Source organism: Nicotiana sylvestris, chromosome 12, assembly GCF_000393655.2.
Source record: "Nicotiana sylvestris chromosome 12, ASM39365v2, whole genome shotgun sequence".
NCBI lineage: Eukaryota > Viridiplantae > Streptophyta > Magnoliopsida > Solanales > Solanaceae > Nicotiana > Nicotiana sylvestris.
Window position 1 is genome coordinate 23,593,179 of NC_091068.1, and position 23,480 is coordinate 23,616,658.

At 38.4% G+C, this 23,480-nt stretch overlaps 1 protein-coding gene across 1 annotated transcript; it reads left to right on the top strand.

Moving 5' to 3' along the window:
- Positions 1-16,064: 16,064 nt before the first annotated feature.
- LOC104243921 (phototropic-responsive NPH3 family protein NPY1) lies at positions 16,065-22,969 on the top strand. The gene is made up of 4 exons (XM_009799202.2): positions 16,065-16,390; positions 18,880-18,949; positions 20,508-21,674; positions 22,202-22,969. Exons 1-4 carry the CDS (start codon positions 16,329-16,331, stop codon positions 22,745-22,747), a joined length of 1,845 nt encoding a protein of 614 aa, XP_009797504.1. The 5' UTR covers positions 16,065-16,328; the 3' UTR covers positions 22,748-22,969.
- Positions 22,970-23,480: the final 511 nt, after the last annotated feature.

Sequence of the window (23,480 nt, forward strand, 5' to 3'; positions counted from 1 at the left end):
TCATTCTGCCCATTATAACCATCATCTTGGAATCCACCACAATCATTGTCATATTGATCCGAACTACCTTAGTTCTGTTGACCTCTTTGTCTTTTTTTGTTCACTAGCATGTTGACACCCTCCATAGCATTTACTTGGTGCGGATTTTGAACCTGCTGTAACTGTGCCTTTGATAGCTGGTTCATTATTGTTGTGAGCTCTGCTATTGCCTGCCCATGATTATGTAGCTCTTTGTGCAAATGAGTGACCGTGGGGTCACCATATGGCACATTGGCTCTACTTTGCCAAGCAGAGGATGTGTCAACCATTTCATCAAGAATGTCACAAGCCTCATCATAAGACAGCTTCGTGAAGTTTCCCCCGGCAAGTTGGTTCACTATGCACTGATTTGTTGTGTTAATGCCCCGGTAGAATGTCTATTGTACTATTGCCTCAGTCATATCATTGTTGGGACATTCCTTTACCATGGTTCTATATCTCTCCCATATCTCATGTAATGGTTCGGTGGGCTCCTGCTTGAAAGCTAATATCTCATCCCTCAATGTTGCCATGTGCCCCGGCGAGAAAAAATTTGCAATGAATTTATCCGCCAACTCATCCCAGTAGTGATGGAATGGTTGGAAAGTCGCTCAAGCCAATCCAATGCCTTCCCTCTAAGTGAGAAAGGGAATAATCTCAACCGAAGTGCATCCTCTGACACATTAGTTTGCTTGCTCCCCCAACAGGTATCCACGAAACTCTTGAGATGTTTGTAAGCATTCTGATGGGGAGCACCCGTGAAATACCCTCGCTACTCCATCAACGTCAGCATCACATTTGTAATTTGAAAATTCCCCGCCCGAATTCGGCGTGGGACAATTGCACTAGCATATCCTTGGTTGGGAAGCACTCAAGGAGCCACTCTTGGAGGTGGCGGGGGAGGCTCTGGAACATTATCATTGGCCTGGCGGCCTCTTTTTGTCCTTGAGGTACAATAGGAACCTCATCATCAATATTGTCATCTACCTCCTCCCCCGACGGAAGATCTCCAAGAGGTGCGTAGTTTGCTGCCATTTTGTACCTGAAGTTGCGACACACACAAATTAGTAATGCGGAAGGAAAGAAGAACAAAACACAAAACTATTTAAATAGATAGCTAAAACTGTTAGCTCCCCGGGAATGGTGCCAAAAAGTGATCAAAGCCAACCCTATACCATTACAAAGTGGCGAGAGCGGTTGAAAGCTTTTACCTGAGATGGTCGGGATCGAATCCACAGGGAGCTAGAAGTGAGAATTGGATTCCTATCTAAACAAGTAGTGCGTAGTACGCTTAATTACTCTTCCAATCATCTTTTGGTTGGTTATTACTTCTAATATTTATGCTAATGATAAGCTAAATTAAACTAAGAATGATTGTTTGTAAGGTTTTCTAAATAGTTAAAGAGGCACTAGGGAAGTGACTTTCTCCTAGGTGAATACTTGATGGGATCTAAAGCCTAAGGCAAAGACGTTATGTTGGAGATTGTGATATAGTCAATGCACAAAATTACTCACTCTATACCTCTCGGTAGCTTGAGTGACTTTGCCCTAATTGACTTTCTCAAGACCAATTGGGTGTCAAAATTATGCAAGCAATGTAGGCTCAAGTCGGGTATTACTATCTCTAGATTTAACCCTTTAATTAGGGCTATCAATCTCTTGATTACACCTCAATTCCTTGTTTGACTGATTTTTCTAGAATCAAGCTCTCTTTCTCAAGAAGAACCCAAGTCAAATAGGCACAAATTAGTGTTTGCAACCACTAATTCAACATGGAAAACACAAATCAGTCCAAATATCAACTACCCATAAATATCTAAGCCTTAAATCAAAAGACCCATCAAATACCCACACTAGGGTTGAGCCACAACCCTAGCTAATGGGTCTAGCTACTAATAATAATGAAAGAAAACTGATAAATAGATGAAGAATAACCCATATGATTTAATTACAAGCTAATAATTGAAGATTCAATGATAAACCCGCTATAAAATTACTCAAAATAGTCAATAACCATTGTTCACGTGCTCAGCTGAAAGTTAGATTACAAAAGATACCCTAAAAATGTGAAAAGAAAGTATTTATACTAGGACGAATTTTCTGGACAAAAATACCCTTGACGAGGTACTGCGGACCGCATAAAATGCACTGCGGACCGCAATGAGGCTTATTGGCTTGATTAATCATTCTCTAAATCTGGCCACCACCGGCCGCATAAAATGCACGGCGGCTGCGATGGCTTCAATTGCGGTCCGCACAAAAAGGACCGCGGACCGCATTGGACTTGATCTCCAAACTCCCAACTCTCTGAACCCCTATCTTTGCGGACCGCACAAAATGGGTTGTGGCCGCAAAGAGGCCACTGCGACCGCACAAACTCCTTCGCGGTCTGCATTACCTTAGACTCTAAAAGTGCACCTCTCTGAATCTCCTCACTACGGACCGCATTAAATGGCTTGCGGCCGCGGTGGGCCTGTTGCAGCAGTGCTTTGACTTGTTCTTGGTACTTATGCATGTTTCACTCCTTTTTGAGCTGGTTTTGACTAATTGTCACCTTTTTGACCAAACCCTGCAAACAAATACAACATGTAAGCCTTTGGGACTATTTTGTATACATTTTTAATCAAAACTCAAGTAAAAAGGAGTGTAAAATGAACTAGAATCCCTAGTTATCAGGAAGGACCTTCGATTTCTAAGATAAAGAGAGATAATAAAAGAAAAAGGTCCTCGGAGGACGAGGATCCCCACAACAAAGCAGGATCCACCCGGAGGCGCGAGGAGGATGTTGCCGCTGACGAAGGCTTCATTTTTATTGGTCACTCTGTGGATATCAATGCACCCAGAGAGGATGACTCTATATTGAAGGCCCAAACTAGGAGGCCTCTCGAAACTGTTGAGCCAGTTGGGCTCGAGGCCCCTAGTCTCGAGGGAGAGATTCCACAAGCGAAGAAGGGTGGAGGTCCTTCATTACCTGATTTGCCAACTGGTTCTCAGACATCGGGAAGTACTTCGAGAGGAATGGGCTTTGGCGTGTATCTGCCTAGTCAGAGCACCTCGGGTTACTCTATCGGGGCCTATGAGACCGAGCCGGTAGTGCGAAGTCGATCTTTGAGGAAGTTTAGCGGCTCTGCTCTATGGTGAGTTTTGAAGTTATTATAACTTTTTCAATCTTCATATTTTATCCTCTTTAACTAAACTTTTCTTTCTCATAGGCCTTCGATAAGCTCAATTCTAAGCTTCTTCGCTGTGAGACTAAGTTGCGTAAAGCCTTGAATGGGGAGAGATCTCTCAGGCTTCTTTGTGAAAAGAAAATAAGAGAGCTGATACATCTTTGATCGGAGTTGGACCGAAGCCGAGATTATGAAAGCAACCTCGAGAAATAGGTAGCTTCTATTTTGAGGGAATATAGGCTTCTTCTCCCATTTTCGGAAACTAATATTTCGGTATCCCAGTTGTAGAAAAGACGGAGACGATAGAATGCCTTCGAGGCGAAGTCAACCATGTCAATTTTGAATGCAATGATTTGAAGGCACATGTAGATGTTCATGTTACGACCAAAAAGAACGCTTTAGATAAGGCCTCCACCCTCGAGATACAACTTCGTAATGATCGAGAAGGTGACTCAGTCCAAACGAGCAAAATTGCTAAGCTTGAAATAGATCTTTTGAAGATGAAAGTTAAAGTCATTGACGCTCGAGCCGAAGCCGAGGAGGTCCAAGCAAAGGCTGATAAGAAGGTGGCCATCTACCTGAAAGATACTGCTGAAACTCGTATGAAGTTGAGGAGGGATTCCGATCGAGAGAGGAGAAGCAATAAATATGCTCGATGCAAATCTTGGAGGGAAACTCTCAAGGAGATTCATGGCAAGGGCTTCGATCTCTCGAAGGAGATAGAGCAGGCCAAGGCAGATGAGTTCGATGCCCAGTTCCTCATTTCCGATGCTGAAGACAATGAGGAGGGGCCGGTGAGGGAGCTGGTCCCGATGGAGCCGATAGTGACATAGTCCCCGAGGGGGGAAAAGCTAAGTTCCCGAGGGTAGACTAGGTTTTTCTTTCTTGTTCTTTGTATAGCGCTCCCTGCGGGGTTGTTTGTAAATGTATCTTTGTATCATTATTCATAATAATAATAAAGGAAACCTTTGGTTTTCCCTTCATATGAATTTCCACTAGCTTGTGCCTTTGTTTATGCTTCGAGCGTTGATGCTTGTCGGTAATTAGTCCGATATGTTGGACTTTTAAGATAGGAACCCTTAGGTTATGCTTGATGAGTAATTGATAATAGTTGACCGTTTAGGGCTCGGTCCTCCAATCAAGTTTTGACTCAAGCTTATTGACCCTTAGGTTTTCAAAATATTGGCCCTTAGGCTCTTACGTATTGGCCCTTAGGCTCTTTTAGGCTGGCCCTTAGGCTCTTACGTATTGGACCTTAGGCTCTTTAGGCTAGCCCTTAGGCACTTTTTAGATTGGGTCGATGCGACCTTTAATATGGTTGTAGTTTTTCCTATTTCGGCTGAAAACTTTGAAGTTTTGATTATGCCTTAATATGTTTTGTGTTCGTCCGACTCTTCGACGGCTCCAATAAGAACCTCAATTATGAGTCAATATGTGACGATAATTGAGTACCTCATGAGGTTCTCTTGAAGGTTGATTCTTTGAAGCCTTTTGTTGAAGGCTGATTGTCTCGAAGCCTTGTCATTGTTTGGAGCTGATATGATCGAAGCTCCTTTGCTTATGCCGGGGGTAGCCTGATTAACCGGTTCTGTTCGAAGTGTTTTCGAAGTATTTGGAGGCCTTTAGTTTTATGGTGGTAGTCGGACATCTCCAAGCTACATTAATTTGGCCAGAGCCTTTTGATATGACCGTAGTCGATAGTACCGTGAGATGACCTCGGCGTCTATATCGAGGGTATGCCTTTTTAGTGGTCTTACAATTTCGATATATAGCCTTGGTCTTAATATTGGGGTTATGCCTTTTTAAGGTCTTATAATTTTGGCATGCCTTGTTGAGGTCTTACAGATTTGGTGTTTCCTCACTAAGGGCTTACGAGCTCAAAGTTGCATGATCGAGGTCTTACAAATTCGAGTTTTCGATGGCTCGATGAGCTGACTGTGGATGACAGTCCTCGAGTGTTCCAGAGTTCTCTTTTGGCCCTCGAGCCGTCTTATGAGAAAGTAGTGGGCTTCTTCGAGGCACAAAGTGTTTTGGTAAGCAAAAGGGCTTCCTCAATTACTTGATATATACGTGCATATTTTTCGCTTTTGGAGATTCGATTATTATACATAGACACGGTTCATTTGACCATTTGGCCCAATACAACATTCTCCTATCGAGGTTCTCCTAGGCATAGTTCGATTTCTATGAAGAGGTGACCCCTCGGGGTGATGCCCCCCCAGTATTTGAGGTTGATCGAAGAAAAGCTTCGAATATTTGATAAGTTCTCCTTAGGTAGCATATGGATGTTACCTCGTTAAAAAACCTCACTGGAAAAACCTGTTTGGGATAAAACCCGATCTGAGGGAAAAAGAGCGCAACGCATGCTTTAAAACCCAAGGTCTTTGACCTGGAGGGTGCTTTGATTCCTCGTAATCGGACACCTGCAATAAGTTAGTACAAAACATAAATGAAAAGGGAGAAGGTTGTACCTTAACATTGATAGTGTTAGATCCTCTATTCGTTTTAATTATTTGCCCCGAGGACGTGGTACGGTCCTTTATTCACTCATTCGGGTGGAGCCAAGAATGTAGGTTGTGGTTGCTATTTGGCTGTTTTCTTATCTTTTGGCTTCTTCGATGTAGAGGGCATAGATGGCGGCATTACGTTATGCACCGCGAACATCTCTCTTGCTGCGTGCTGCTCCCCGTATACTGCTTTTACTCCATCCTTGGTTGGAAACTTTATCATTTGATAAAGGGTTGATGGCACTGCCCTCACACTGTGTATCCACGGCCTTCCAAGTAAGGCATTGTATCTCATGTCACCTTTGATGACATGAAACTTGGTATCTTGGATTGCACCGGCCACGTTAACCTGGAGGATGACCTCTCCTTTTGTTGTCTCGCTTGCCATGTTGAATCCATTGAGGACTCGAGAGGTGGGTACGACCTGGTCGAGCAATCCGAGCTGCTCCACCACTCTTGACCTGACTATGTTGGTCGAGCTACCTGGATTTATGAGCACACGTTTAATTTGAGACTTATTCAAAAGAAAAGAAATTACCAGTGCATCATTATGAGGCAGAGACAAGATCTCGATATCCTCTTCGCTGAATGTGAGAGTGTCCTCTGGTACGTGAATGTGAGTTCGCTTTTCCCTGGTGATTTATATTTTCGTTCGCTTGACAACTGATCCCTGTAGGGCGTCGGCCCCCAACGATCATGTGGATGACATGTTGTGGTTCTTCCGGTTCGCTCTTCATGTTAGCCTCTCTTTCCCGAAATTGATTTTTAGCTCGGTCGCTGAGGAACTCTCGAAGGTGCCCTTTGCTGATCAGTCGGTCTACCTCTTCTCGAAGCTATCTGCAATCCTCGGTTCTATGATCGTGAGTGCCATGATATTTTCATACCAAGTTAGGGTTTCTCTTTGAAGGGTCTGGCAATATAGGTTTTGACCACCTAGTATCTTTGATTTTACCTATGGCTGATACGATGTCCGAGGCATCGACGTTGAAGTTATACTCGGACAGCCGGGGTGCCTCTACAGGCCTAGTGTGCCTATCAAACCCGAATTTACTCATGATTCCTCGGGAGCTTTGACCTCAATCTGTCCTTCGATCACCTCGAGGTATATTACGCCTTGGGGCGTTTTTTCGATCTTCCATATATGGCTTGTATCTTTCCTTGCTTAGCCTCGACTCCCTTTCTGTAGGCCTTTGTTCCTTCGTTAAGAGCCTGCTAGGATATACTAAGCCCTAGGGGGCGCCTAATTGATCGTCTTCGACCCTGATCTTTGATTGATACTTGTTGTGCACACCCGCCCAGGTTGCTGCAGGATATTCGATCAAATTTTGCTTTAGTTGTTTCAAGGCAACCGAGCTTCGTTCATTCAAGCCTTAAGTGAAGTCCTGGACTGCCCAGTCATCAGAGACCGGTGGTAATTCCATTCGCTCCCTTCGAAAGTGAGATACAAATTCCCTTAGCATCTCATTTTCTCTTTGTTTGATTTTGAAGACATCGGACTTCCTGGTGGAGACCTTGATGGCACCAGCGTGCGCCCTCACAAAAGAGTCTGTCAACATGACGAATAAATCAATTGAATTTGGGGTTAGGTTATGATACCACATCATAGCCCCCTTTGACAGTGTTTTCCCAAATTTCTTCAACAAGACGGACTCAATTTCGTCGTCCTTCAAGTCGTTCCCTTTTACAACACAAGTATAAGCGGTAAAGTGATCATTAGGGTCTGTGGTCCCATTATACTTCAGGACATCGGGCATTCTGGATTTCTTCGGGATGAGCTTCAGAGCCGCACTTGATGGGAGTGGCCTCTGCACGAACTTCTTTGAATCTATACCCTTCAAAATCGGGGGTGCTGTTGATACCCAATTTTTCCCTATATATTTTATATGCAAATTACCTTTCAAATAGCATATGTATGCATATATAAGTATGTCCAACGGTTTTCTTATTTTTTAAAGATATTTTAGATCAATTTATTGCTCTATTTTATCAAGAAAAAACCAATAATTATTCCCAAAATTGTTATATTGGAAATTCACTTATTAGATTCTCATATTTATACTAATATATAGCTAACACAATTTTTGCATAATTTTACAAATTTATTTCGTATTTTTAAAAGCTAAATTGCATATAATTGCAATATTAGCCTATTTTAAGATTTAATTGTGTTTATAATTATAAAATTGATTCCAGTATTTTTATTTTTATAATTATATATTATTAATCATTTTATTACCTTTAAATTATTTTCAAAAATTATTTTACTATTTTTTATAAAATAAATAAGGGAAAATGTCTATTTAAATGTTAGCCCATTTGTATTTCAATTTTGGCCAGATTGGGCACCCCTAATTGAACCCAATTTTAGATCCCATTACCCGGCCCAAATCTTAAATTTACCCGACCCACAACCCTCTTAATAACCCGCCGGATCCCCCTTTCAATCCCATCCATTGATCATTTAGATCAATGGCTCATACTCACCCTTTCCTTTTTAATTTTCCAATACCCCCCAAAACCTAATCATTTATCACCGGTAGCCGCCCCCGGATTCACCCTCTCCCAAATTCTCTCTCAGAAACCCTAGCTGCCTCCCTCCACTTCCACCCTAAAACCACCGGAATCCATGGCTTCCAAGGCCATAGAAGTCCTATATCGGCCTCTTATTACTCCTACACGTTTGGTTACCGAAGTCTCATGACCTGACCATAAAGAAGTTGGGTCCAGACCTTGCTTGATTCAAGTTCCATGGCCATCTCCAGCCTTGCTCTGGCAAGCCATGTTTGTTCGAGCCTGGCCTCGACTCCTCCTACTTAGATCAACGACTATCCAAGCCTTTCTCACCATTTAGGTTCCTCTGAAAACCTAGCTTTTGAGGTTCTTCTGATTTCTTTAGATCTGTTCTAGATCCATGTTTTCCCTAAACTTTTAAACGATTTCTTGATATTTCTTTCAAAACTATGCCTTCAAAACCTTTATCTTTCCGATTTAGGGTTTTTGTTAAGTTATTTAGATGCTTCTCTGATTTTCTTTTTCTCTTGTGGGTTTATTCTACTATGTTTCTTATTAGTTTCTTCTACTGTGATTTATGTGTCTCTCCTAGTGTGTTCTTACGAGTTCTTCTAATGTGTCTTCCTATGTGTTTCTTCTACTATGTTCTTATGAGTTCTTCTACTATGTCTCGCATATTGTTCTTTTACTATGTTTCTCATGAGTTTCTTCTACTAAAAGATGCATGTTAAAGGTCTCAGTTCCTTTCTGAGACCTCTGAACCCGTCTCGATTAGTATCTTTTTCTTGATTACTTGTCCTCTCATCTCTGCACTCGATTGATGGCAAAAACCCTAGAATTTGGGGTTCATCCGAGTTTTGAGACCATTGGCTATATGATTTGCTTGAACTTGTTTGATTCCAGAAACCCTAACTCTTTTAGACCTATTTCGAGTCTCTGAACTGAGTCTTGAAATCTCTGTTTTTTTAAGCGATTCTGATTTTCTACTAAACTCTTCTAAGGTCCTTATACTGGACCCTTTGTATGTTATTTGATATTATCTCTTCTACATTGCTGACCTATATGACTACCATGATCTTACAGTCTATTACATACTGATTTTGCAATGGCGTGACATTTTTTTTTCTTTGCCCTAAATTCAGCCTAGCATATTTGTGTGCTCTTTATATGTGCTGAACTTCCCTCTAAAAATGGCTTTCAATTTTGATTGATTTCAGACTTCCTTTGTATAAGTTTGATTGATTTCTTTCCTTGTCTGCTGACTTCCCTATTACTCGATTTGAGTCAAAAACTTTCCTTAGCTTTTCTGACTTGGTTCATTCATGGACCAATGATTACAAAAATCTCTGACCCATTGATTTACTGTATGCTGATTGATCCTTACCTTATTTATTTTAACCGTGTATTTCAAAATTCTTCCCTTAATTAAACCCTTATGTATTTACCCTTAATTGCCTACTTTGCACAAGATGCTTATTTGATTTCTTTCCTTAAATAACTTTTACCGTTTAAGTCTGAATTCCTTAATTAAAGGAAGCCTTGTATTGATTGATTTTTAATTGATATCCAGTTCCTTAATTGTTTTCTTACCCTATTTCTGCCTATTTTTTCACACTATAAATACACGACTCTTTCATTAGCAAAAACATCCATCACTCGTAGTCTTTCTGAACTTACACTTACACTCAAAAGTATTCTCTCTTGTTGTTTGTATTGTGGCCTGTTCACAAGACCTACTGCCTGCCTTTCTTTATTTGCTTCTTTGAAACTGCAAAAACATCCATCACTCGTAGTCTTTTTGAACTTACACTTGCAATCAAAAGTATTCTCTCTTGTTGCTTGTACTGTGGCCTGTTCACAAGACCTACTGCCTGCCTTTCTTTATTTGCTTCTTTCAAACTGCAAAAACATCCATCACTCGTAGTCTTTCTGAACTTACACTTACACTCAAAAGTATTCTCTCTTGTTGCTTGTACTATGGCATGTTCACAAGACCTACTGCCTGCCTTTCTTTATTTGCTTCTTTAAAACCGGTATGTCCTGATTTAAGCTTTTTTAGCACCATAACAATGTATTTATTTACTGCTTCTGTATCCCTGTCTGCTTACTGCTTCTGTATGGTTCAACACTACTGATTTCTTTATGTCTGTCTGTTATGAATCCCAAACCCCTACCCCTATGTGTTCATGTTATGGTTTGAGGCACGGCAATACTGCAAATTATTGTCCATGAATCAAACTTGATCCCCTGGGATCCTAGCCTCTAATAATGTGTGTTCTAGCAGGCTTATAGGTATGTTAGCATTCTCCATTGCTGGGCATGCCTAAAGCCTGCCCTTGCTTAAGCAATAGGCTCTTCACAATTTCCCGTTCCCATGAACCCCCCTATGTGTGTTTATTAGTAGTTGCCTCCCTCTCCTTTTCCCCTTTAGCACTCTATTCTGCATTTGCACACTTTCTTAGTCTTTAAGATCTGCCCCCCTCTTGTGAGCCTTGCCTTGGGACCCTTTGAGTTCCCTCTGAACTTGGACACTTGAGGTTTGGCCCTTCCACACTACACTTGTCCTAATCTGATTATACATTTGGGTGTGAGCATTGCTCGGAGTCCTTTGAGGCTCTTAGGAAACTTTGACACACTCAAATGGGAGAAAGGCTTTGGATCATGATCTCATGGAGTTGGTTTACCTCATATTTCAGACATGAAGTCTGAATCAGGCTCTCCTTTGGTTGTACTTTTATTTATATTTTCTGATGTATTTTCTTACTTTATTCTGGGCTGTAATAATTTGTAATAAACTCTTGGAAATGGTTAGTGAAAAAGGTGCAGGCAACTATGTATGCAAAAGGGTAGATACCATGTCTATAGGAATTTTGAATCTACATAAAGAAATCATGCCTATAGGTGTTTGGAAATCTGCATATGTGAATAGAAATCATGCCTACAGGATTGTCTAAATTTGCACGATCAATTGTACCTAGATATCATGTCTATAGGTCTTAAACAAATTTCTGCACCTAGATATCATGTTCATAGGACTTAAACATCCAATTGCACATGGATATCATGTTCATTCAGCATCTAGATATCATGTTCATAGGTTTAAAAACGAGTCTTCTGCATTTTTATACCATGTCTACAAGGTTCAAAAATCAACTACGCGAGAAAGCATGTCTATAGGAATTCATAATCGAATCTGAATCACTTCATTCACGTATAGAGCTAAAACCAGTAATAACAGGTACCATCAGTTGCAGAACTTATAACCTTCGTTAAAACATGCCTTTCTTTTGATAATCTGACTACCACTTTTAACCAGTACGTATTCAGTTTATTTTGCTTTCTGAATTCAGTAGATACCATGCCTATAGGATCTTTGTCCAACACTTAGGCAAGTCTTAGGGTAAAGTTATAAACTGAATCTGTTCTATTAACTACAACCAACAGATCTGATTCGGGTTTCTTATCTGAACTATGTAATAAATCAGTCTGCCTCAACCTTTAAAGTTCTTTCAAGTCTAGTATTTAATCAGACCCTAAACAGTATATGTAAGTCATGCTAATTACATGCTTCTTTGTGTAAGGAGGTATATCTGAGTCTCTGCTTGTTATGTGCTTTCCTTAACTTGCAATACGTGTTTTGTATGTTGCCTTAGAATTTTTGCCTTTGAAACTACAAATAAGCCTAATATCCCTCCCCTTTAGGATTAGTAGTCCTAAATGCCTCCGGAACTGATTGGATTGAGACGGGTAATAGCATGCAATAAGTAATCGAGATCATCTCGCGCTTTAAATACCTTAATAGGGTGGGAATGGTAGATATGGATATGATGACCACGCGATAATGTCACGTGTAGCCCCTCATTGAAGAGTGATTACCGGATGTTGCATGGGGTGATCCATATTTTTAGTAAACCTAGGATCCCCCCCCCTTTCCTTTACTCTTATTTCTTTAACATTTTCCTAGAATCCGCTTCCTCAAATTGCTCTTTTAAACTTTGTCTATTTTCAAACCTTTATATGTGAATCCCCTCCTATTTGAGCTTTATTTATCCACATGTTAATTGTACCCTAAACTCACAATAATTGTCTGGCCGGGAACCACACTAGTGGATTCTGAGGGGTGCCTAACACCTTCCCCTTGGAATAATTTCAAGCCCTTACCTAATCTCTGGTTACCCAAATCAAACCCCTTTGGTGTCCTAATGCACCCTAATCATTAGGTGGCGACTCTTCAAATCAAACCCAATTACCAAAAGGAATGAGTTGTCCCTCCAAATGTCATAAACCCGTTTCTACGAGGAAAAAGGGGACGTGATAGGTGCTCCGGGGATCTGATCGACCCTCGAGTTATAAGTCTCTACTCTTTTATCGTTATCTTCTATATTTTTTCTCATGATTCAATTCTTTTGGTGAGATCCTCGAGTATCTTCATAATAGCGGGGTCTATTGCTGACTCGTTGTTGCTCGATCTCTTTGGTACCTGCTCGACTTGAGGAGCTGTTTCCGGTGCTACTTTGCTTGGGGTTTTTTGTTGACTTTGTAGCTGAGCAATAGCCACTTGTTGTGCTTGCAACATTTTAAAAATGACTTGGAGGCTGACTCCTCTTTGTTCCATTCCTCATGCTTCTTGGCCTCCAGCCTGGTCTTCCCTGCATCCGTTCCTTACGGGGTCTGTGCTTGCTTCTGTGTTTAGAACGTTGCTCAACTGGCTCCATATTTGGCACTCCCTCAGGGTTTACGGGTGGTACACCCAGCCCTATGCCGCTATTTTCTCCAAGTTCTTCACTGTTGTGAAGAGGTGCATTTTGTGTGCTAGACATGATTAAGCCTGAAATCAAAGAATCTTTGACAAGTATGAAGAGTAACATGTATTATTAGAAAACTAGCACCAAAACAATCACTATTATTTTTAACCCCATGGTGGGCGCCAAATTGTTTACCTTGAAAATGGTAACTACAATTATATTTGATTTTATGGTTCTAAAAATACGTGATTTATTTCAATGATAGCCGTTAGGCAGTAGATTCTAAGTGTAAGTAAAGAAAATGAGAAATACAAATCAATAGGGTCACATGGCTGAGCCTCGAGCTGGCTGGAGCAGAGCCTCGAGGTCTAGATGGGGCTAATAGCAATGAACAATTGATAAAGAATCAATGACAATGAGGGCCTCAAAGATGGCCTTTTGCGGTTAATAATGAGCAATAAATGAAGAACAATAAATGAATAATGAATGAGTAATCAATAAATGTGTAGAGCAATTGTTTAAGCAAAGAGCAGAGAATGTTGTCTTGTATTCAATATGTTATGTAATAATCTGAATCCCTTACAAAATGACAAAGGTCTCCTTTATATAGGAGGGGGAATCCCAACATAGTACATGTCTAATAATAACGAGGAAATGCTATTGGTACAGCTGTATAATGACTTGGTACAGATTCGTATTATTCTTGCAGACCTGGTCAGCTCTAAATACGTATATTTGGGAGTTTTCCCGCCTTCCCATGACGAACATCGATTGTACTGCCTCGAGATCGACCATAGTGGGCCCTCGATGTGCTCCCTCGAGGGACACATCTCGGGGCCATACCTCACGTTCTGCTTCGGGCTTCTCGAGGTTGGGCGTGGGGCGGCATAATAGCCCCAAAGTCGAACTCCCCAATTTTAACCGTATACAAATATCTTTTTCTTAAAGGTTGTTTTTAAGAAGCTTCCAATTTTTGTTCTAAAAACTGATTTGAGAAAAATGATTTTTCTAAACAAAAAAAAATGAAGAAGAAGGGAAAAAAAAAAAAAAAAGGAGATTATGTGGTCGTAAAAGTTGTCCCTTTCAGACGGGCGTGCATTAGCGGCATAAAGCTTCTGGAAAAGTTCTCCAACCCCATCCACAACCAGTTTTTGCAATTTACACCCCCAATATATGTGTTATTTGACATTTTGCCCGTTCTTTAATTTTTTTCCAATTAACCTTTACCTCTTTATATTGTTAATAAATATTTAAAATGTTAAGTTTTTCACTAGTATAATTCTCTTGACAAGAGGTCAAAATAAATTATCATCTCTTAGACAAAATCGATCAGTAATGACGTTACTATCTTTCTTTGCAAGTGAAGAGAAAAATATAAAGAGTGTATCTCGATTCATGATAAATTCATAAAGAAGTAATATCTAAACCTTTAGGATATATTCCATCATTCAGAAATTGATTGACCAGTAAATAAATATATACTTGATGTCTCGCCCAAGAAAGAGACCAGAATCTTAATATCCCTGCCAAATGTATATTTGAGAAATCATTTGGTTCGTGGGATAAAAAAATGTAATCCTCAAATAAAATATTTGTTACTTAAAAAATTAAGAAGACATCAATTACTCCATCTGATTCTGTTTACTTATATATTAGCCCTTTTCACATCTTAATAAATTTTTAATGATAACGTTATTTGGTTAATTTATGCTTATATATTTTTTGAGCTTTCACTATATTAATCTCTCTCCAATAAATGCTCACTCTACTAATTATAAGGGTAAAACGAAAAAAAAATCACTAATTCATTAAATTTTTATTAATTTTTTAAAATAACAAGTAATCGAACAATTATTTCTGGTAAACATAACTAGTAAATAGGAACAGAGGGATTTTTTTTTTTTTTTATATTCCAACTTACTATTCTAAGAAGATATATAATTATTAGTTACTCATTTAAGAAAGTGATAAAATTAATTATATCCAATACCACTTACAATTATTATTAAAAAATTTCCTTAAGAGTACGTTAAAACTCAACCCCATACGAAAATGACACGACGAGTCAATAACATGCTCTCCTATAATAGAGGGAGTATGGACGCATGAAAATACGAATTAGTAGATCTAGTGAACTTCCGATATTGAATGACTAAAAGAAAATTAAAATCAAAACTTATGAAGGAGGAGTTTTGGCGTAACATTAAGTTATTGCTGTTTTATCTGAAAATCAAGATTCTAGTCACAAAATCAGCCTCTTAAAAGAATATAAGGTAAAACAACCTTCACATGATTCAATATGATATTATCAGGAGCGGATTTATGAGGGCGCAAGGGTGTTCATCTGAATCCCTTCGCCTGAAAATTATATTGTATATATAAAGCAATTTTTTTTTATCTCTATATATTATATTTTAAATTTCCTTGATACAATCCAAAAGCATAGCTTAGTAGTTAAGGGGTTCAAAATATTTAGTAATTTTTTCCTTGTTTGAAATCGTGTCTCCACCACTGGTATGGTCTGTTTGAACCCCTCTTATTTGAAATCCTGTCTCCGTCACTAGTACCATTTATTTAACTCGCACTCATAATAATATATCGAACGGCATTTTATATAAGAAGGTTTCCTTGTTAAAAAATAAAAAATAAAAAAATTTCCTTTATTACCACACCATTCTCCTCACCCCTCTCCCCAACCAGGCTGGTTTCTGTCGAACACAGTCCCCTACTACTAATCTACAAACAAAGACACTTCTACTTTCTTTCTTCTGACACTTTTCTCTCTCATATTATCTCTTTTTTCCTGCAAACATTTCAAAGATTGGACGACAACTTCATCAGTGTATTCAGTATATACATACACACTACCTCCCCCCCCCCCAAGTATATATCTATATACAGAGAGAGAAAAAGCTGCAGAAGTCTTTGAGATTTGTGTCTATGGTTATAGAGTTACTCAGTGAGTAACTAAGAGGCTAGCATAGGGCCGAAGTTAATTCAAAGGCGGCTACAAATTTAAGACTCAACTAATTTTCTCTGCATGTGGGGTTGGTTTAATTTTTAGTTTTATTTTTTGCATAAAATGGTAGAGTATCAAAATTATGAATGTGATTATTATGGGAATTGAAATTGTGTTTATTGTTTTGGCTCAAGAGTCGAGGTAGTTGTGGGAACAAAATCAAGATTATGCTCTGTTAGTGATCAGTTTGTTTTTTTCTGCTTGTTTTGGTGTTTAGAATATGCTTCTTCTCTGCAAATATTCTTCTTCTTGAGTCATAAAAATGAAAGTTTTAGAATTTCTTGGATTAGTTAGTTGTGTCTAAAGTTGGAGTCTTTTAGCAGAGATTTTTGGTTTTATTTATTGAGGAGAAAAAAATATGAAGTTCATGAAGTTGGGATCAAAACCCGATACATTTCAAGATCAAGGAAAAGGTGTAAGGTACGTAAATTGTTTATTATTTTCTTGTTTTATTTTGTATATGCACTTGAATTTATGTTCCCTTCTACTGATCTACTGGTTAGGTTTTTTTTTTCTTGATAAATTCTTGTTGTATATCTATTCTTCTTCTCCATACAATTGCAGGGCTTTACTGACTTTTTTTTTCTCTTTTTTGCGTCTCTCTCTATGTATTTTCTCTCTCTAGTTGAACTTCTATATTCTAAGGGCTCGTCTGGTTTAATGGATAAGTGATAATTAATCTCGGAATTAAATTTGAGACGAGTTTATATAAAATAGTTGTATAACTAATTCTCGAATCATTAATCCTGGGATATCTTGTTTTTACACTATCGTCAAGTAAACTAAATACATTTAACTAACCATAAAAGTCTGATTAGTAACTTGGAAAATGAGAAAGATTACCTGTTACAAAACGTTAAAATATACACTACACAGTAATTTTTTACACTAACAGTGTATATAAGTTATAAACATAAATACGTACATTATTATGCATGACAGGAAGGTAACTCCTTTGGATTTCCGTACTCTTTTTTTGGAATTTCCTTAGGTTAATTTTTTTTATAGAAAACAAAAATAGTATTATTTGGGTTTATCTTTCATCTGTTATTTGGATATGAGCACCACATCTTATGCAGTGTGTCTTCCACTTCTTGCACATGTTACAGACCAATTTTTGATATTGCTTTGCAAAAAAATAGAGACATCTATTAAAAATACTGGATTCTTTTTTCTAATAAATATTTTAGAAGTTGTGGGTACAAGAATCTAATTTAATACTCCTACTATTGTTGCTAACCTTGAAAGCAGGCTTTTTTTTATTTATTTTATATATATATATATACATATACGGTGCCCCATTTGAAAGAAGTCTTGGCTTAACCGGTAAGGTTGCTGCCAGAAGGTCACGGATTGGAGCCGTGGAAATAGCCTCTTGCAGAAATGCAAGGTAAAGCTGCATACAATAGACCCTTGTTGTCCTACCCTTTTTCGGACCCTGTATATAACGGGAGCTTAGTGCATCGGGCTGCCCTTTACTGGTGCCCTATTTATTTGCCTATTTTAGAGTTTATTACTTATTACAGCTTTTTAAAAATTTTGATGGTGGCTTGCATGAGCACATTCAAAAAGGTGGTCTTAAATCTACTTTCTGCGTTTGATTATTAGGTGGTCCAATATTTACTACTCATATAGTAATGGACTTGGTGGGGTCAATAATCTTCAATTATTTGAATTCATCTAAGTTTTGTTTACATTTTGTAACATTAATTAATCTACCTACTATTTGACATACATTGCCTGGACTATAGTCTGTTAGAAAATGTTGGAACCAAAATGGAAAAGGATTTAAGTTATATTCACGGGTACAAATGAGTTTTACTGTATCAATGCATTTTAGCTAAGTTATAATAAGTTATTGAGTTGATCCTTTTTGTTGACTAAATTAGTAATTATGATTACTAGACACACTTACCTGTTGTTATAAGTCTACTCGACTTAATCTGATGGTGTAAAAAGATTATATACTGTCGTTGCACAAAGTTAAAATGCAGTGAAGAAAACTGTTAGGGGTTGTTTGGTTTGAAAACAAGTTATGTTATGATTAGTTATACTGGGGTTAGTTATATAGGGAAGTTATGATGAGATTAGTTATGATGGTATTATTTCTTGTTGACTCTTTGGTATGTTATATTAATCCCGGGATTATCAATTTTACTGTTTTATCCTAGAATAACTTGTCCTGGGATTACTATTCTATCCTTTGGTTGGTATATTTCTAATTCAGGGATAATTTATCCCAGGATTTATAACCACACAACGAATAAGGCGGTACTAAATATTTATCCCAGGATTAATAACCACACAAGGAATAAGGCAGTACTAAATATTTATCCCAGGATTATATTTGCTTATTCATCATACCAAATGACCCATCACAACTAGAATTTGGATTCTGTGATTATGTTTTACAAGAAACTTTTTTAGTTAACACAAAGCTAAAATTAGATTGTTGAACTGCAGTTAGGTAATATACATTGTTCTTGTATTTGCAAAGGATTATGAGAATATTTTCTATTGATATTCAAGGAACTTCAGTTGTACATTACTTATAAAGTTTAAGGAAAAGCTGTCTATCGCATGGATCTCTGATATCTTTTCCTTAAAAAAAGAAGATTTTAATTTAACTTTCTGTGCACTTAACTACTGGCAGAAAATTCTTGTTTTGTTCTTTACTTTTGCCATTTAGATAACTTAAGTAGCAGAAATTTAACTACAAAAACAGATAAATGAGATACAATTAGTTACTGGCTGAATAAAGCTTAGTTAAAATTCTTAATCTTATGTTGATAAGCCACAACTTCTTTTATGTTCTCCCTTTAAAAATCATTGTGTTGTTTCTTTCAGTTACTTGCTGTACTCTGATCACATTTCTTATGTAGCATATGAATTTTGATTAACTGATGTAGGTACGTGTCATCGGAACTGGCAACAGATGTTACCATCATTATTGGTGAAGTGAAGTTTTATCTTCACAAGGTAACTTGATTTTTCATGCCAAAGGGAATATTGCTACAATGTCCATTAAATTATACTATGTATGTAACATGTCCATCAGTTGGGAGATGCAAATTTGTTATCCTCTGTAATATAATCCAGATATGGAAAAAACATTTGGAATCAATTTGTCTGTAGAGTGCCTATCCTGTCTATGTTCTTCTTGGATTCAAGTTTCATCGTGGTCTGTACTTTAATCTAAATATGCATAAAGCATTTTGAATCGATTTAGTTGTCAAATAGTTATCCTATCTAGCCTATTTGTTGAGAGAGAATACTTATCCTCTCTATGTTTCTTCGTGTTGTTGGTAGTCAGGAGCGGAGCTAGTATGTATTTTATGGATTCAGCCGAATCCAGTAACTTTGGTCTAAACTTTATATTTATCTTAAGAAATTCATTAAATATATACAAATTCTTAGCTTAGAACCTAGTGACTCAAAAGGACTGAATCCCGAAGGACCAAAACCTAGACCTAGTAACTTCAAATCCTGGCTCCGCCTCTGTTTGTAGTGCATTACCTGTGCCCATCAAGTATTATAATTATAAGATTGTAGTTCATAAAAACACTTAAAATGCAGCTGTGCCGAACGGCTCTTTCCCCAGTCCAGAGCTTAGAGACATAAGGGACTGTGTGATGTCGAGAAGAGCTTAATGGGAATGAAACGGAGGGAGAAGGACCGAACTTGCATAAAATTTAGGAGTAAGTTTGTGAACAAGTGAGCTGTGTTCTTAAATTAATTCCGGTGGTACGTTTGGTCGAGCCAAGCTACACGTCCACCTTAAGTTCAAAGAAGCTTGGTGCTTGTACTTGAAAGTGAACCTACATGTGATGTTCCAGGAGAGCCTAAAGGGAATGAAACAGGAGGAAAGGGACTCAACTTGCCTAAAATTTGTAGAAGCAATCGTGATTTCATCAATAAAGAGGGTAAAAAGGGCAGCCCGGTGCACTAAGCTCCCGCTATGCGCGGCGTCCGGGGAAGGGCCATATCGCAAAGGTCTATAGTAAGCAGCCTTACCCTGCATTTTTACAAGAGGCTGTTTCCACGGCTCGAACCCGTGACCTCCCGGTCACATGCCAACAACTTTACCAGTTACGTCAAGGCTCTCCTTCCATCAATAAAAAGGGTACTTGATTGTGATTCTTCAAATAAATTCTATTGAACTGAGAGAAGGTAACAAGCAGAACTTGTTTGCTGCTGTTCCTCAATGATCTTGAGCTAGGGATACTGAACATATTTGCATGTAGAACTAAATTATTTGTATAGAAGAGAAAAAATTCTGGTTTGATGAATGTGCCATGTGATCTGGTTTCATCTCGTTTCTTTGTGTACTGCAATTGTTTATGGAAGAACTTTAGACTAAATTAACACCGTGAGGTTACCAAATCTTTCCTCGCACATCCGTTTATAGAACTTATTTGCTAGGCTGTTCTTGACATATCAATATAAGCTATCTCCAAACCTTTACAGTTTATACTGATTTTGTCATCTGAGTCTGAGTCTATTTGATTTACACTTTACGCTGATTTTGTTTTGCCAGTTTCCTCTGTTGTCCAAGAGCAACAGGCTGCAAAGGCTTGTTTCAAAAGCAAATGAAGAGGATTCTGGTGAAATGCAGTTAGTTGATTTTCCTGGTGGACCTAAAGCTTTTGAGATTTGCGCCAAATTTTGCTACGGAATGACAGTGACTCTCAATCCTTACAATGTTGTTGCTGCACGTTGTGCGGCTGAGTACCTTGAGATGACTGAAGATGCTGACCGTGGAAATCTTATCTTCAAAATCGAGGTATTCCTTAATTCTAGCGTTTTCCGCAGCTGGAAAGATTCGATCATTGTTTTACAAACCACCAAATCTCTTCTGCCGTGGTCTGAAGATCTGAAGGTGGTCGGGAGATGTATAGATTCTATTGCATCCAAAACTTCAATGGATCCGTCGACTATTACATGGTCCTACACTTATAACAGAAAAGTGGCAGTCTCAGATAGGATCACAGAAGTTGGGGTAAAATTCCCTGTAAACCTTGAATCTGTGCCTAAGGATTGGTGGGCTGAAGATATATGTGAACTTGAGATAGATCTTTACAAGCGAGTTATGATCGCGGTTAAAGCTAAGGGAAGAATGGATGGCAATGTTATTGGCGAGGCACTAAGAACTTATGCAATGAGATGGTTGCCTGATTCTATTGAAGCTTTGGTATCTGAAGCCCACAGTAGGAGGAACAAGTCCTTGTTAGAGACAATAATCTGCTTATTGCCTTCTGACAAGGGCGTTACTTGTTCGTGTGGCTTCTTGCTTAAGTTATTGAAAGTCGCTATTCTTGTGGGAGCGGATGATTCATCACGGGAAGATCTTATAAGAAGTATCAGCTTAAAGCTGGACGAGGCTTCCGTCAATGATCTTTTGATTCCATCAAGGTCTCCTCAAACTACTGTTTACGATGTTGAACTAGTGAAGTGCCTAGTGGACCGATTCATGGCTCGTGAAAGAAGCCGGGATAAGAACATTTCTGCAAAGAGCACCAATGATTTCGTCTTGGGGCATGGGTCATGGTTGAAAGTTGGTAAATTAGTTGATGGCTATCTTACAGAAATTGCACGTGATCCAAACGTCAGTCTATCGAGTTTCATTGAACTGTTGCAATCCGTTCCAGACTCAGCAAGACCGATCCATGATGCATTATATGGGGCAATTGATATCTATTTGCAGGTTATTTATTTATTTATTTAATTATTTATTTTCCATCATAAGTTCTCCAAGTCCTTAATGTGGTCCAAAGTTTTCGGAAGTCTCTCATTCAGTTGAACCTAAACCTATGTTGCTCGGATCCTCCAAAATGTGGCTGCACCCGAGTTGGATCCTCCAAAAATGCAATCACTTTGGCACGCACCCGGCAACATATTTCGAGGATCCGAGCAATATAGACCTAAACAACACAGCGGCGGAGCTAGGGACTACAATACATTGTCATTGTCATTTAATAGTACAAATTATTAATTTAGAACCATTAGTTTAAAATGGCTAGGATCCTGAACCAATAAACTTCAAACCTTTAACTCCGCGTATGAAACAATACTTCTTCACAGTGATCTAATATAAGCAAGTACTGGCCTTTGCCAATGTATACATTATATGTATACATACAAGGATAAATTATATCCTTGTATATAATGTTTTGGACGCTATTTTTGAAGCTTATGGTTTTATAATGTACTAACGGCCTCTCTTCACTGCAGGAGCACTCAAGCTTGACAAAAGCTGAGAAAAAGCATTTATGTGGCCTAATGGATGTGAGGAAATTAACAATGGATGCATCTATGCATGCAGCACAAAATGAACGGCTGCCTCTCCGAACTGTTGTTCAAGTCCTTTTCTTTGAGCAAATTAGAGCAGCTGCTGGAGTTCAAGCCTTAAACAACAGAAACAGTAATGCCTTAGATTCCACTAGGAAGACTGAAGAATATTGGCAGAAAACATTGCCAGAAAAGCACAATGTGTCGAAACCATCGAGTGTAATGAAGGTAAAAGATGAAAATCCACAAAAGAACATGAAGTTGGTAAAAAAGGGTAGTAAAAACAGAAGTAGTGGTGCACAGTTGCTGCCTTCAAGATCAAGAAGAATATTTGACAAGCTGTTTGTTGTTGGTAAGGTGTCTGGTAACGTCGAAAACCGGAGCTCTGAGACATCTGGTAGTTCTCATAGTCCAACTTCAATGATTATTAAAGGAGAAATTAAGTCTTCTGGTTCATCTTCAAGAAACAGGAGGCATTCAATTTCATAAGAAATCCTTGTAGATTATGTAGTCTTAGATCCTTTGTGTAAGAATCCAATTTGTGTAAAAAGTGGTAAGCTTCTAGTTGCTTTAGTTAAGGTGTTTAATCATCATAATAGAAGTGAAGATGCAAATAACATATATTTCTTGGATGCTCTCTCTTCTTGTGGTATCTTATACTTATTGTACTCTTAGTTTCACCCATTATGTAAGTTCATTTTAATTTCTTGAGATTTCTTTTAATAACCATATGAGATTTCTTGAATTTAATTGTCTGGCATATCCAAATTCGTGTAAACCGACTAAAGAGGAATCGCTCCCTATTAGAGGTTTCTCCAATTTCAGTGGTTGAACTTGACCTTTAGTTAAGGATCCCATTCATCCAACTACATCCTTTGGTGATTTGAAGAACCTTAAATTTCAGCTTCTCTTTTTACCTTTACTAAATGTTGCTTGACTGGTGACATTGTCTAGTTTTAAACCTATCACTTAAAAGGAAAAATACCTAGCTCTATTTTAAAGGAAGTACTCTACTTAAGAATATTTTTTCTCTAACAAGTATGGTGCGATTAAATAATATTGAAGTGTGTGATCATCTCATCTAAAAACTTAGGCTATTAGAGAGAGCACGCTTTCATTTACAAACTCTCCTCGACATGTCCCCCCTCAGGTGCAGGTTTCATTCATTTCATTTTTCATTGGCCAAGCAGGTGACACAAGGCATAGCTAATACCATATTAAC

Coding starts and splice junctions, on each gene's coding strand:
- LOC104243921 (XM_009799202.2), top strand. CDS start 16,329: ATGAAGTTCATGAAGTTGGGATCAAAACCCGATACATTTCAAGATCAA. Junction 16,391..18,879: donor GATCAAGGAAAAGGTGTAAG/GTACGTAAATTG, acceptor TAACTGATGTAG/GTACGTGTCATCGGAACTGG. Junction 18,950..20,507: donor TGAAGTTTTATCTTCACAAG/GTAACTTGATTT, acceptor TTGTTTTGCCAG/TTTCCTCTGTTGTCCAAGAG.